Raw genomic sequence first — 15,767 nt, 5'->3', positions numbered from 1 at the left:
CTGTGGGAGAGTGTGAGGTACTGTGGGAGAGTGTGAGGTACTGTGGGAGGATGTGAGGTACTAGTGGGAGAGTGGGAGGTACTGTGGGAGAGTGTGAGGTACTAGTGGGAGAGTGTGAGGTACTGTGGGAGAGTGTGAGGTACTGTGGGAGAGTGTGAGGTACTGTGGGAGGGTGTGAGGTACTGTGGGAGGGTGTGACGTACTGTGGGTGAGTGTGAGGTACTGTGGGAGAGTGTGAGGTATTGTGGGAGAGTGTGAGGTACTGTGGGAGAGTGTGAGGTACTGTGGGAGAGTGTGAGGTACTGTGGGAGGGCGGGAGGTACTGTGGGAGGGTGTGAGGTACTGTGGGAGAGTGGGAGGTACTGTGGGAGAGTGTGAGGTACTGTGGGAGAGTGTGAGGTACTGTGGGAGAGTGTGAGGTACTGTGGGAGAGTGTGAGGTACTGTGGGAGAGTGTGAGGTACTGTGGGAGAGTGTGAGGTACTGTGGAGGGTGGGAGGTACTGTGGGAGAGTGTGAGGTACTGTGGGAGAGTGTGAGGTACTGTGGGAGAGTGTGAGGTACTGTGGGAGAGTGTGAGGTACTGTGGGAGAGTGTGAGGTACTGTGGGAGAGTGTGAGGTACTATGGGAGAGTGGGAGGTGTGAGGTACTGTGGGAGAGTGGGAGGTACTGTGGGAGAGTGTGAGGTACTGTGGGAGAGTGTGAGGTACTGTGGGAGAGTGTGAGGTACAGTGGGAGAGTGTGAGGTACTGTGGAGGGTGTGAGGTACTGTGGGAGGGTGGGAGGTACTGTGGGAGAGTGTGAGGTACTGTGGGAGAGTGTGAAGTACTGTGGGAGGGTGTGAGGTACTGTGGGAGGGTGTGAGGTACTGTGGGAGAGTGTGAGGTGCTGTACGAGAGTGTGAGGTACTGTGGGAGAGTGTGAGGTACTGTGGGAGAGTGTGAGGTACTGTGGGAGAGTGTGAGGTACTGTGGGAGAGTGTGAGGTACTGTGGGAGAGTGTGAGGTACTATGGGAGAGTGGGAGGTACTGTGGGAGAGTGTGAGGTACAGTGGGAGAGTGTGAGGTACTGTGGGAGAGTGTGAGGTACTGTGGGAGAGTGTGAGGTACTGTGGGAGGGTGTGAGGTACTGTGGGAGGGTGTGACGTACTGTGGGTGAGTGTGAGGTACTGTGGGAGAGTGTGAGGTACTGTGGGAGAGTGTGAGGTACTGTGGGAGAGTGTGAGGTACTGTGGGAGAGTGTGAGGTACTGTGGGAGGGCGGGAGGTACTGTGGGAGGGTGTGAGGTACTGTGGGAGAGTGGGAGGTACTGTGGGAGAGTGTGAGGTACTGTGGGAGAGTGTGAGGTACTGTGGGAGAGTGTGAGGTACTGTGGGAGGGTGGGAGGTACTGTGGGAGAGTGTGAGGTACTGTGGGAGAGTGTGAGGTACTGTGGGAGAGTGTGAGGTACTGTGGCAGAGTGTGAGGTACTGTGGGAGAGTGTGAGGTACTGTGGGAGAGTGTGAGGTACTGTGGGAGAGTGGGAGGGTGTGAGGTACTGTGGGAGAGTGGGAGGTACTGTGGGAGAGTGTGAGGTACTGTGGTAGAGTGTGAGGTACTGTGGGAGAGTGTGAGGTACTGTGGGAGAGTGTGAGGTACTGTGGAGGGTGGGAGGTACTGTGGGAGAGTGTGAGTTACTGTGGGAGGGTGTGAGGTACTGTGGGAGAGTGTGAGGTACTGTGAGAGAGTGTGAGGTACAGTGGGAGAGTGGGAGGTACTGTGGGAGGGTGTGAGGTACTGTGGGAGAGTGTGAGGTACTGTGGGAGAGTGTGAGGTACTGTGGGAGGGTGTGAGGTACTGTGGGAGAGTGTGAGGTACTGTGGGAGAGTGTGAGGTACTGTGGGAGAGTGTGAGGTACTGTGGGAGAGTGTGAGGTACTGTGGGAGAGTGGGAGGTACTGTGGGAGAGTGTGAGGTACTGTATGTGAGGTACTGTGGGAGGGTGTGAGGAACTGTGGGAGAGTGGGAGGTACTGTGGGAGGGTGTGAGGTACTCTGGGATTGTGTGAGGTACTGTGGGAGGGTGTGAGGTACTCTGGGATAGTGTGAGGTACTGTGGGAGGGTGTGAGGTACTCTGGGATAGTGTGAGGTACTGTGGGAGGGTGTGAGGTACTCTGGGATAGTGTGAGGTACTGTGGGAGGGTGTGAGGTACTCTGGGATAGTGTGAGGTACTGTGGGAGAGTGTGAAGTACTCTGGGAGGGTGTGAGGTACTGTGGGAGAGTGTGAGGTACTGTGGGAGGGTGTGAGGTACGGTGGGAGAGTGTGAAGTACTGTGGGAGGATGTGAGGTACTGTGGGAGGCTGGGAGGTACTGTGGGAGAGTGTGAGGTACTATGGGAGGGTGGGAGGTACTGTGGGAGAGTGTGAGGTACTGTGGGAAAGTGTGAGGTACTGTGGTAGAGTGTGAGGTACTGTGGGAGGGTGTGAGGTACTGTGGGAGGGTGGGAGGTACTGTGGGAGAGTGTGAGGTACTGTGGGAGGGTGTGAGGTACTGTGTGAGAGTGTGAAGTACTGTGGGAGGGTGTGAGGTACTGTGGGAGGGTGTGAGGTACTGTGGGAGAGTGTGAGGTACTGTGGGAGGGTGTGAGGTACTGTGGGAGAGTGTGAAGTACTGTGGGAGGGTGTGAGGTACTGTGGGAGGGTGTGAGGTACTGTGGGAGAGTGTGAGGTACTGTGGGAGGGTGGGAGGTACTGTGGGAGAGTGTGAGGTACTGTGGGAGAGTGTGAGGTACTGTGGTAGAGTGTGAGGTACTGTGGGAGGGTGTGAGGTACTGTGGGAGGGTGGGAGGTACTGTGGGAGAGTGTGAGGTACTGTGGGAGAGTGTGAAGTACTGTGGGAGGGTGGGAGGTACTGTGGGAGGGTGTGAGGTACTGTGGGAGAGTGTGAGGAACTGTACGAGAGTGTGAGGTACTGTGGGAGAGTGTGAGGTACTGTGGGAGAGTGTGAGGTACTGTGGGAGAGTGTGAGGTACTATGGGAGAGTGGGAGGTACTGTGGGAGAGTGTGAGGTACAGTGGGAGAGTGTGAGGTACTGTGGGAGAGTGTGAGGTACTGTGGGAGAGTGTGAGGTACTGTGGGAGGGTGTGAGGTACTGTGGGAGGGTGTGACGTACTGTGGGTGAGTGTGAGGTACTGTGGGAGAGTGTGAGGTACTGTGGGAGAGTGTGAGGTACTGTGGGAGAGTGTGAGGTACTGTGGGAGAGTGTGAGGTACTGTGGGAGGGCGGGAGGTACTGTGGGAGGGTGTGAGGTACTGTGGGAGAGTGGGAGGTACTGTGGGAGAGTGTGAGGTACTGTGGGAGAGTGTGAGGTACTGTGGGAGAGTGTGAGGTACTGTGGGAGAGTGTGAGGTACTGTGGAGGGTGGGAGGTACTGTGGGAGAGTGTGAGGTACTGTGGGAGAGTGTGAGGTACTGTGGGAGAGTGTGAGGTACTGTGGGAGAGTGTGAGGTACTGTGGGAGAGTGTGAGGTACTGTGGGAGAGTGTGAGGTACTGTGGGAGAGTGGGAGGTACTGTGGGAGGGTGTGAGGTACTGTGGGAGAGTGGGAGGTACTGTGGGAGAGTGTGAGGTACTGTGAGAGAGTGTGAGGTACTGTGGGAAAGTGTGAGGTAATGTGGGAGAGTGTGAGGTACTGTGGAGGGTGGGAGGTACTGTGGGAGAGTGTGAGTTACTGTGGGAGGGTGTGAGGTACTGTGGGAGAGTGTGAGGTACTGTGGGAGAGTGTGAGGTACAGTGGGAGAGTGTGAGGTACTGTGGGAGGGTGTGAGGTACTGTGGGAGAGTGTGAGGTACTGTGGGAGAGTGTGAGGTACTGTGGGAGAGTGTGAGGTACTGTGGGAGAGTGTGAGGTACTGTGGGAGAGTGGGAGGTACTGTGGGAGAGTGTGAGGTACTGTATGTGAGGTACTGTGGGAGGGTGTGAGGAACTGTGGGAGAGTGGGAGGTACTGTGGGAGGGTGTGAGGTACTCTGGGATTGTGTGAGGTACTGTGGGAGGGTGTGAGGTACTCTGGGATAGTGTGAGGTACTGTGGGAGGGTGTGAGGTACTCTGGGATAGTGTGAGGTACTGTGGGAGAGTGTGAGGTACTCTGGGATAGTGTGAGGTACTGTGGGAGGGTGTGAGGTACTCTGGGATAGTGTGAGGTACTGTGGGAGAGTGTGAAGTACTCTGGGAGGGTGTGAGGTACTGTGGGAGAGTGTGAGGTACTGTGGGAGGGTGTGAGGTACGGTGGGAGAGTGTGAAGTACTGTGGGAGGATGTGAGGTACTGTGGGAGGCTGGGAGGTACTGTGGGAGAGTGTGAGGTACTGTGGGAGGGTGGGAGGTACTGTGGGAGAGTGTGAGGTACTGTGGGAAAGTGTGAGGTACTGTGGTAGAGTGTGAGGTACTGTGGGAGGGTGTGAGGTACTGTGGGAGGGTGGGAGGTACTGTGGGAGAGTGTGAGGTACTGTGGGAGGGTGTGAGGTACTGTGGGAGAGTGTGAAGTACTGTGGGAGGGTGTGAGGTACTGTGGGAGGGTGTGAGGTACTGTGGGAGAGTGTGAGGTACTGTGGGAGGGTGTGAGGTACTGTGGGAGAGTGTGAAGTACTGTGGGAGGGTGTGAGGTACTGTGGGAGGGTGTGAGGTACTGTGGGAGAGTGTGAGGTACTGTGGGAGGGTGGGAGGTACTGTGGGAGACTGTGAGGTACTGTGGGAGAGTGTGAGGTACTGTGGTAGAGTGTGAGGTACTGTGGGAGGGTGTGAGGTACTGTGGGAGGGTGGGAGGTACTGTGGGAGAGTGTGAAGGTACTGTGGGAGAGTGTGAAGTACTGTGGGAGGGTGGGAGGTACTGTGGGAGGGTGTGAGGTACTGTGGGAGAGTGTGAGGAACTGTACGAGAGTGTGAGGTACTGTGGGAGAGTGTGAGGTACTGTGGGAGAGTGTGAGGTACTGTGGGAGAGTGTGAGGTACTATGGGAGAGTGGGAGGTACTGCGGGAGAGTGTGAGGTACAGTGGGAGAGTGTGAGGTACTGTGGGAGAGTGTGAGGTACTGTGGGAGAGTGTGAGGTACTGTGGGAGGGTGTGAGGTACTGTGGGAGGGTGTGACGTACTGTGGGTGAGTGTGAGGTACTGTGGGAGAGTGTGAGGTACTGTGGGAGAGTGTGAGGTACTGTGGGAGAGTGTGAAGTACTGTGGGAGAGTGTGAGGTACTGTGGGAGGGCGGGAGGTACTGTGGGAGGGTGTGAGGTACTGTGGGAGAGTGGGAGGTACTGTGGGAGAGTGTGAGGTACTGTGGGAGAGTGTGAGGTACTGTGGGAGAGTGTGAGGTACTGTGGGAGAGTGTGAGGTACTGTGGAGGGTGGGAGGTACTGTGGGAGAGTGTGAGATACTGTGGGAGAGTGTGAGGTACTGTGGGAGAGTGTGAGGTACTGTGGGAGAGTGTGAGGTACTGTGGGAGAGTGTGAGGTACTGTGGGAGAGTGTGAGGTACTGTGGGAGAGTGGGAGGTACTGTGGGAGGGTGTGAGGTACTGTGGGAGAGTGGGAGGTACTGTGGGAGAGTGTGAGGTACTGTGGGAGAGTGTGAGGTACTGTGGGAGAGTGAGAGGTAATGTGGGAGAGTGTGAGGTACTGTGGAGGGTGGGAGGTACTGTGGGAGAGTGTGAGTTACTGTGGGAGGGTGTGAGGTACTGTGGGAGAGTGTGAGGTACTGTGGGAGAGTGTGAGGTACAGTGGGAGAGTGGGAGGTACTGTGGGAGGGTGTGAGGTACTGTGGGAGAGTGTGAGGTACTGTGGGAGAGTGTGAGGTACTATGGGAGAGTGTGAGGTATTGTGGGAGAGTGTGAGGTACTGTGGGAGAGTGTGAGGTACTGTGGGAGGGTGTGAGGTACTGTGGGAGGGTGTGACGTACTGTGGGTGAGTGTGAGGTACTGTGGGAGAGTGTGAGGTACTGTGGGAGAGTGTGAGGTACTATGGGAGAGTGGGAGGTACTGCGGGAGAGTGTGAGGTACAGTGGGAGAGTGTGAGGTACTGTGGGAGAGTGTGAGGTACTGTGGGAGAGTGTGAGGTACTGTGGGAGGGTGTGAGGTACTGTGGGAGGGTGTGACGTACTGTGGGTGAGTGTGAGGTACTGTGGGAGAGTGTGAGGTACTGTGGGAGAGTGTGAGGTACTGTGGGAGAGTGTGAGGTACTGTGGGAGAGTGTGAGGTACTGTGGGAGGGCGGGAGGTACTGTGGGAGGGTGTGAGGTACTGTGGGAGAGTGGGAGGTACTGTGGGAGAGTGTGAGGTACTGTGGGAGAGTGTGAGGTACTGTGGGAGAGTGTGAGGTACTGTGGGAGAGTGTGAGGTACTGTGGAGGGTGGGAGGTACTGTGGGAGAGTGTGAGATACTGTGGGAGAGTGTGAGGTACTGTGGGAGAGTGTGAGGTACTGTGGGAGAGTGTGAGGTACTGTGGGAGAGTGTGAGGTACTGTGGGAGAGTGTGAGGTACTGTGGGAGAGTGGGAGGTACTGTGGGAGGGTGTGAGGTACTGTGGGAGAGTGGGAGGTACTGTGGGAGAGTGTGAGGTACTGTGGGAGAGTGTGAGGTACTGTGGGAGAGTGAGAGGTAATGTGGGAGAGTGTGAGGTACTGTGGAGGGTGGGAGGTACTGTGGGAGAGTGTGAGTTACTGTGGGAGGGTGTGAGGTACTGTGGGAGAGTGTGAGGTACTGTGGGAGAGTGTGAGGTACAGTGGGAGAGTGGGAGGTACTGTGGGAGGGTGTGAGGTACTGTGGGAGAGTGTGAGGTACTGTGGGAGAGTGTGAGGTACTGTGGGAGGGTGTGAGGTACTGTGGGAGAGTGTGAGGTACTGTGGGAGAGTGTGAGGTACTGTGGGAGAGTGTGAGGTACTGTGGGAGAGTGTGAGGTACTGTGGGAGAGTGGGAGGAACTGTGGGAGAGTGTGAGGTACTGTGGGAGGGTGTGAGGAACTGTGGGAGAGTGGGAGGTACTGTGGGAGGGTGTGAGGTACTCTGGGATAGTGTGAGGTACTGTGGGAGGGTGTGAGGTACTCTGGGATAGTGTGAGGTACTGTGGGAGGGTGTGAGGTACTCTGGGATAGTGTGAGGTACTGTGGGAGGGTGTGAGGTACTCTGGGATAGTGTGAGGTACTGTGGGAGGGTGTGAAGTACTCTGGGATAGTGTGAGGTACTGTGGGAGGGTGGGAAGTACTTTGGCTTGGAGACTACCACTGTGGGTGTGTGTGGGTGTGTGTATACATGAGTACATGTATGCGAATGTGTGTATGGATGTATAAGCGACTAAACCTCTAAATAACCCCATACACGCTGCAACATTGCAGGTGAAGAGACATAATCTGTATTGATTGTATATTCATCAATTGTTATAGAAACATATTTATGGTGTTATCTTTTCCAGACAAGAATATGGACGACCCGTTCTACCAGCTGGCGGCCTCTGACAATGGTGAGTATGTTACCCCTGTGTCCTGGCTCACCCTGGCTCACCTGTGTCCTAGCTCACCCTAGCTCACCTGTGTCCTAGCTCACCCTAGCTCACCTGTGTCCTAGCTCACGCTAGCTCACCTGTGTCCTGGCTCACCCTAGCTCACCTGTGTCCTGGCTCACCCTAGCTCACCTGTGTCCTGGCTCACCCTAGCTCACCTGTGTCCTAGCTCACCCTAGCTCACCTGTGTCCTAGCTCACCCTAGTCACCTGTGTCCTAGCTCACCTTAGCTCACCTGTGTCCTAGCTCACCCTAGCTCACCTGTGTCCTAGCTCACCCTAGCTCACCTATGTCCTAGCTCACTCTAGCTCACCTGTGTCCTAGCTCACCCTAGCTCACCTGTGTCCTAGATCCCCCTAGCTCACCTGTGTCCTAGCTCACCCTAGCTCACCCGTGTCCTAGCTCAGTCTAGCTCACCTGTGTCGTAGCTCACCCTAGCTCACCTGTGTCCTAGCTCAGTCTAGCTCACCTGTGTCCTAGATCCCCCTAGCTCACCTGTGTCCTAGCTCAGTCTAGCTCACCTGTGTCCTAGCTCACCCTAGCTCACCTGTGTCGTAGCTCACCCTAGCTCACCTATGTCCTAGCTCACTCTAGCTCACCTGTGTCCTAGATCCCCCTAGCTCACCTGTGTCCTAGCTCAGTCTAGCTCACCTATGGCCTAGCTCACTCTAGCTCACCTGTGTCCTAGTTCACTCTAGCTCACCTGTGTCCTAGCTCACTCTAGCTCACCTATGTCCTAGCTCACTCTAGCTCACCTGTGTCCTAGTTCACTCTAGCTCACCTGTGTCCTAGCTCACTCTAGCTCACCTGTGTCCTAGATCCCCCTAGCTCACCTGTGTCCTAGCTCAGTCTAGCTCACCTGTGTCCTAGATCCCCCTAGCTCACCTGTGTCCTAGCTCACCCTAGCTCACCTGTGTCCTAGCTCACCTGTGTCCTAGCTCACCCTAGCTCACCTGTGTCCTAGCTCACCTGTGTCCTAGCTCACCTGTGTCCCAGCTCACCTGTTTCCTAGCTCACCTGTGTCCTAGCTCACCTGTGTCCTAGCTCACCTGTGTCCTAGCTCACCTGTGTCCTAGCTCACCTGTGTCCTAGCTCACCTGTGTCCTAGCTCACCCTATCTCAACTGTGTTCTAGCTCATCCTAGCTCTCTTGTGTCCTAGCTCACCTATGTCCTAGCTTATCAATGGCTCATCTCACCTGTGTATGTGTGTACTCACCTATTTGTGCTTGCAGGATCGAGCATTGACTTTTGGATCCCGCCTTTCCAGACATCGATTGTTTACAGCAATGACTCCTGTCCCATTTGTGTGTGTGTGTGTGTGTGTGTGTGTGTGTGTGTGTGTGTGTGTGTGTGTGTGTGTGTGTGTGTGTGTGTGTGTGTGTGTGTGTGTGTGTGTGTGTGTGTGTGTACTCACCTAGTTGTACTCACCTAGTTGTGTTTGCGGGGGTTGAGCTCTGGCTCTTTGGTCCCGCCTCTCAACCGTCAATCAACAGGTGTACAGATTCCTGAGCCTATCTGGCTCTGTAATGTGTGTGTGTGTACTCACCTAGTTGAGCTTGCAGGGGTTGAGCTCTGGCTCTTTGGTCCCGCCTTTCAACCGTCAATCAACAGGTGTACAGATTCCTGAGCCTATTGGGCTCTATCATATCTACACTTGAAACTGTGTATGGAGTCAGCCTCTACCACATCACTGCCTAATGCATTCCACCTGTTAACTACTCTAACACTGAAAAAGTTCTTTATGACGTCCGTGTGGCTCATTTGGGTACTCAGTCTCCACCTGTGTCTCCTTGTTCGCGTACCACCAGTGTTAAACATGTCCTCTGATAATTTTGTAGGTAGTGATCATGTCTCCCCTTACTTTTCTGTCTTCCAATGTCGTGAGGTGCACTTCTGATAATTTTGTAGGTAGTGATCATGTCTCCCCTTACTTTTCTGTTTGCCAATGTCGTGAGGTGCACTTCACACAGCCTTTCCTCGTAACTCGTGCCTCTTAGTTCTGGGACTAGTCTAGTGGCATACCTCTGAACTTTTTCCAGCTTCGTCTTGTGCTTGACAAGGTACGGGCTCCATGCTGGGGCCGCATACTCCAGGATTGATCTTACATATGTGGTATACAAGGTTCTGAATTATTCCTTACACAGGTTCCTGAAGGCTGTTCTGATGTTAGCCAGTCTCGCATATGCCGCAGATGTAATTCTATTTATGTGGGCTTCAGGAGACAGGTTTGGTGTGATATCAAGTCCTAGATCTTTCTCTCTGTCCGTTTCATGAAGTACTTCATCTCCTATTCTGTATCCTGTGTCTGGCCTGTTTCCATCACCTAGTTTCATTACTTACATTTACTCGGGTTGAACTTTAATAGTTATTTGTTGGACCATTCATTCAGTCTGTCTAGGTCTTCTTGTAGCCTCATACTGTCTTCCTCTGTTTTAATCCTCCTCATAATTTTTGCATCATCAGCAAACAATGAGAGGAACGATTCTATACCCTCTGGGAGATCATTTACATATATCAAAAACAGTATAGGTCCAAGGACTGACCCCTGCGGAAACTCCACTGGTAACGTCTCGCCAATCTGAGACTTCACCTCTCACAGTGACTCGCTGTCTTCTATTGCTTAGGTACTCTCTTATCCAATGGAGTACCTTCCATTTCACTCCAGCCTGCATCTCCAGCTTTTGCTCTAGCCTCGTGTGTGGTACTGTGTCAAAGGCTTTCTGGCAATCCAAAAATATGCAGTTTGCTCACCCCTCTCTTTCTTGCCTGAGTTTTGTTGCCTGGTCGTAGAATTCAGTTAATCCTGTGAGGTAGGACTTGCCATCCCTGAACCCGTGTTGATGCTGTGTTACGAAGTTCTTTCACTCCAGATGTTCCAAAAGCTTTTGTCGCACAATCTTCTCCATCAGCTTGCATGGTATGCAAGTTAGGAACACTGGCCTGTAGTTCAGTGGCTCTTGCCATCCCCCTGCTTGTATATCGGGACTACATTAGCCGTCTTCCAAATTTTTGGCAGGTTCCCTGTTGCCAGTGATTTGTTATACACTATGGAGAGTGGTAGGCACAGTGCTTCTGCTCTTTCCTTCAGTATCTATGGGGAGATTCCATCTGGGTCTATAGCCTTTGTCACATCCAACTCTAGTAAACACTTCCTTACTTCCCCGCTGGTAATCTCAAACTCTTCTAGTGGTGCCTGATTAACTATTCCCTCTACACAACTCCACGGTCCTTGTGGATTTGTTCTATTCCCTCTATTATCTCTGGAACTCCTCATTGCTCTAAGGTGAAAACCTCCTGGAATTTCTTATTCAGTTCCTCGCACAATTCCTTGTCGTTTGTAGTGAATCTGTCTGCCCCTATCCTCAATGTCATTACCTGTTCCTTTACTGTTGTTTTTCTCCTGATGTGACTGTGCAGCAATTTAGGTCGAGTCTTTGCCTTGTTTGCGATATCATTTTCGTATTACCCTTCTGCCTCTCTTCTCAACCTGACAATCATTTCTAGCGCTCTGGTATTTCTCTGCTCTCAAGAGTCCTGTTATTTCTATAGTTTCTCCACGCCCTTTTACTTTGCTGCTAAGCTAGCCTACATCTCTGGTTAATCCATGGGTTTCTCATCTGCATTTCATTGCTTTCCTTTTGGACCGGGACAAACTTGTCTGCTGCCTCCTAATACTTCTGCGTGATGTAGTCCATCATGTCTTGCGCCGTGTTTTCCCTGAACTCTGTTTCCCATGTTATATCTGTTAGGAATTTTCTTATCTCCTCATAATTTCCCTTTCGGAATGCCAGAGGTTCCCTGACATGCTGGCTTAAGAAGTTTCTTGTCTCTACCTCCAATAGTTTAGCTCTCCATGTATCCTCACCTCCATGCAGTTCCTCGTTCTCCCAGTCGATCCTTCCCTGATTGAAGTCCTGTACGATGAGCAGGTGGGATTTATTTCTACAAGCAACAGGGGCTGCCCTCTCAATTATAGTGTTAACTGTCATGTTGTTGTTGTTATACTCTTGCCTGGGTCTTCTGTCATTTGGTGGAGGGTTATATATCACTGCTACTACTATTCTTGGTCCTCCCATCGTCTTGGTGCCTGCTATGTAGTCTCTGAATCCCTTGCAGCCCAGGATAACCATCTCCTTGAAACTCCATTCCTTTCTTATTTGTAGGGCCACTCTGCCTCCTCCCCTTCCTTCCCTCTCATTCCTTATTACAGTGTAGTCCTGGGGTAGCATAATATTCATTATGATTCCTGAGAGTTTTGTTTCTGTGAGTCCAATTATATCTGGGTTCACTTCTTGTGCTCTTTCCTTTAGTTCACTTGCCTTGCTTGTAATCCCATCTATAATCAAGTACATCACCTTAAAACTGACTCTCTTCTGCCCTGCCTCAGTTTGTGTTGATTCCCCTGAAGCAGGAAAACAGGGAGGGACCGGGATGGGAGGGCATAGGAAGGGGGACCTAGGGGATCTGGGATGTGAGGTTGCTGGGAGGATCTGGCATGGGGATGGTGGTGGAGGAGGAAGGGCTTGGGGGGGGGGGGAGAAGAGAGTTTTTTGGGGGAAAAGGAAGGGCTAGGGGTGGGGAAGAAGGGAGGGCTTGGGGGGGGGAGATATGAGGTCCTAGAGAGAGGGGGTGGGGGGAGGGTGCACAAGATGGACACTTAGTGGGGTGATGGCAAGGGTTGGGGCAGGTAGGACGTCTATTGGGTGGAAGGGGCAGGTGGTGCTCCTCTCACTGTGTTAAACTGCTTGTGGAGGGTTCCCCACTCCCCTCTGGGATTGTAGGGTTCGAGGTTGTGTTTCCCTGATTCCTTTCTTTCTCCCTGCGCTCCTTCCTCGCGGCTGCTGCCCTCATTCACCTTGTCTTATCCCTCGGCAGGAATACTTTTTTGAACTTCAGTACATTTACTAGTCCGCTTAACCTTGCTAACAGGTCCTCTTTTGTGTTCTCACTCGTGAACAAATGAGAATCACATTTACATGTTTGAGTGCGTCAGTGTGTGTGTGTGTGTTTGTGAGTGTGCTTATGTTGTACACAGTGAGTCATGAGTGTATGTGATCCCTGAGGTAATCTTACTCCGCAAAGCCCGATCCGCTCTGATTTAACTCTTCGTTTAAGGAGTCCAGCCGAGATTGTCAATATGACTGAATGTTTGGTTAGGGCGTAAAAATTTTTACTCCGTCCTGATTATATCGTTTAGTTAATGAGGTATGTTTGATAAATATTTGCATACAACAAATCCATTTATTTAAAATCAAGAAATTATTAAATATATCAATCACATTCATCACTAAGGTAAACTCCGTGCTCGTGATAATTACTCTACAACAAATTAGGAGTTATACAAAGTATAATTGGTGATGTACATATGATGTAACGTTACAGGTACAAGGGGAACTGAAGTACATGTGAACTAATACTTGCAGGTACCCAGGTACACATCTCGGGGGCTGAGGAACGGTACATCCAGGAGGGCAGCGTGCTGGCGGTGACCTGTACCGTCGCCCACCACCACATGAAGGGTCCTCACGCCGTGGTGTGGTACCAGGGCGCCCGCAGACTGGACTACGATGCTCCGAGAGGCGGAATAGCTCTCCAGGTCTGTACTACTTGTGTGTATGGCCGGTGTGTGTGTGTGTATGGCACGTGTGTGTGTGTGTATGGCCGGTGCACTCACCTAGTTGTGCTTGCGGGGGTTGAGCTCTGGCTCTTTGGTCCCGCCTCTCAACCGTCAATCAACAGGTGTACAGGTTCCTGAGCCTATTGGGGTCTATCATATCTACACTTGAAACTGTGTATGGAGTCAGCCTCGATTACATTACTTCCTAATGCATTCCATTTGTCAACCACTCTGACACTAAAAAAGTTCTTTCTAATATCTCTGTGGCTCATTTGGGCACTCAGTTTCCACGTGTGTCCCCTAGTGCGTGTGCCCCTTGTGTTAAATAGCCTGTCTTTATCAACCCTGTCTATTCCCTTGAGAATCTTGAATGTGGTGATCATGCCCCCCCCCCTAACTCTTCTGTCTTCCAACGAAGTGAGTTTTAATTCCCATAGTCTCTCCTCGTAGCTCATACCTCTCAGTTCGGGTACTAGTTTGGTGGCAAATCTTTGAATCTTTTCCAGTTTAGTCTTATGCTTGACTAGATATGGACTCCATGCTGGGGCTGCATACTCCAGGATTGGCCTGACATATGTGGTATACAAAGTTCTGAATGATTCTTTACACAAATTTCTGAATGCCGTTCGTATGTTGGCCAGCCTGACATATGCCGCTGATGTTATCCTCTTGATATGTGCTGCAGGAGACAGGTCTGGCGTGATATCAACTCCCAAGTCTTTTTCTTTCTCTGACTCCTGAAGAATTTCCTCTCCCAGATGATACCTTGTATTTGGCCTCCTGCTCCCTACACCTATCTTCATTGTATTACATTTGGTTGGGTTAAACTCTAACAACCACTTGTTCGACCATTCCTTCAGTTTGTCTAGGTCTTCTTGAAGCCTCAAACAGTCCTCTTCTGTTTTAATCCTTCTCATAATTTTGGCATCGCCCGCAGACATTGAGAGAAATGAATCTATACCCTCCGGGAGATCATTTACATATATCAGAAACAAGATAGGACCGAGTACAGAGCCCTGTGGGACTCCACTGGTGACTTCACGCCAATCGGAGGTCTCACCCCTCACCGTAACTCTCTGCTTCCTATTGCTTAGGTACTCCCTTATCCACTGGAGCACCATACCAGCTACACCTGCCTGTCTCTCCAGCTTATGTACCAGCCTCTTATGCGGTACTGTGTCAAAGGCTTTCCGACAATCCAAGAAAATGCAGTCTGCCCAGCCCTCTCTTTCTTGCTTAATCTGTGTTACCTGGTCATAGAATTCTATTAAGCCAGTCAGGCAAGATTTACCCTCCCTGAACCCATGTTGTCGATTTGTCACGAAGTCCCTTCTCTCCAGATGTGCTACCAGGTTTTTTCTCACGATCTTCTCCATCACCTTGCATGGTATACAAGTCAAGGACACTGGCCTGTAGTTCAGTGCCTCTTGCCTGTTGCCCTTTTTGTATATTGGGACCACATTCGCCGTCTTTCATATTTTTTGTAGGTCTCCCGTCTCCAGTGACCTACTATACCCTATGGAGAGTGGCAAGCAAAGTGCCTTTGCACACTCTTTCAGTACCCATGGCGAGATCCCGTCTGGTATAACAGCCTTTCTAACATCCAGATCCAGCAGGTGTCTCTTGACCTCCTCTCTCGTAATTTCAAACTCCTCCAAGGCCGCCTGGTTTACTTCCCTTTCTCCTATCACAGTGACCTCACCTTGTTCTGTTGTGAAGACCTCTTGGAACCTCTTGTTGAGTTCATCACACACCTCTTTGTCATTCTCTGTATACCTGTCCTCGCCTGTTCTAATGTGTGTGTGTGTGTGTGTGTGTGTGTGTGTGTGTGTGTGTGTGTGTGTGTGTGTGTGTGTGTGTGTGTGTGTGTGTGTGTGTGTGTGTGTGTGTGTGTGTGTGTATGGCTGTTGTGTGTGTGTGTGTGTGGTCAGCCACCTATGTGTCCTGGGTCTTGGATGTACCACACATATGCAGGTGTGTCCTCTCTCACTGCCAAAGGTGCTCTTCCAGTTGCTGGTTCTCTCTAGGTCGTAGACGAAAGTTAATAAGCTCAAGCAGGCGATGTTTGCTTCTGTACAATAAAATCATTAGTTTTTTCCCTCGGGCAGATAATGAATTGGTCACGCCAAATGTTAATTATTTACATGTGTAGTGTGACTGGAGTGCTCCTGTGGGGTACACCATGAAGACGAGGGCACCTCAGAGTATTGTAACGGAACTGCTCCTGTGGAACATCTGCTTCAGTGACACCATAGTTCCTACCCGAAGCCGGCGCCCATGTTAATGTGTGAACGCTGACGCCTCTGGAGACAAGTTGATGAGAATCACATTCATAATAAATAAAAGACTCTTGATCGTGAGGACGAGAGAGGCCAGCTATTGTTTCCTGAAGATGAAGACTATGTCAAGAAGACACTAAATATATCGTCCTCTCATAAGATCACACAAGAAAATGCTAAATATGCAACCCGTCAATTACCACAATGGTAGTGAAAATGTACAAATATGTTGCATGCAAATGCACTAGGAAACTATGGCTTGTCTAAGGAGAGTAGCGCATCACCTAAATGTATAATACTCTGCAACAAACCAATTTTTTAATACAGCACGCACCACCAATTTCGAAATCCTTCCCCA

The 15,767-nt window shown here is 51.4% G+C and overlaps 1 protein-coding gene across 3 annotated transcripts in view; it reads left to right on the top strand.

Moving 5' to 3' along the window:
- Positions 1 to 7,424: 7,424 nt before the first annotated feature.
- LOC138367900 (uncharacterized) overlaps positions 7,425 to 15,767 on the top strand; it is a 54,157-nt gene continuing 45,814 nt past the window's right edge. For 2 of the 3 annotated variants that reach the window (XM_069330182.1, XM_069330177.1), the window contains exons 1-2: positions 7,431 to 7,473; positions 12,937 to 13,109. In XM_069330182.1, the coding sequence (XP_069186283.1) occupies positions 7,434 to 7,473; positions 12,937 to 13,109 (213 nt within the window). In that variant the 5' untranslated portion in view covers positions 7,431 to 7,433. Of the gene's footprint in view, positions 7,474 to 12,936; positions 13,110 to 15,767 lie in introns of all 3 variants that reach the window. The other variant, XM_069330169.1, reaches the window with a different exon arrangement.

The sequence above is a fragment of the Procambarus clarkii genome, chromosome 3, assembly GCF_040958095.1.
Source record: "Procambarus clarkii isolate CNS0578487 chromosome 3, FALCON_Pclarkii_2.0, whole genome shotgun sequence".
Taxonomy (NCBI): domain Eukaryota; kingdom Metazoa; phylum Arthropoda; class Malacostraca; order Decapoda; family Cambaridae; genus Procambarus; species Procambarus clarkii.
This window is presented reverse-complemented; position numbering and strand designations above follow the sequence as displayed.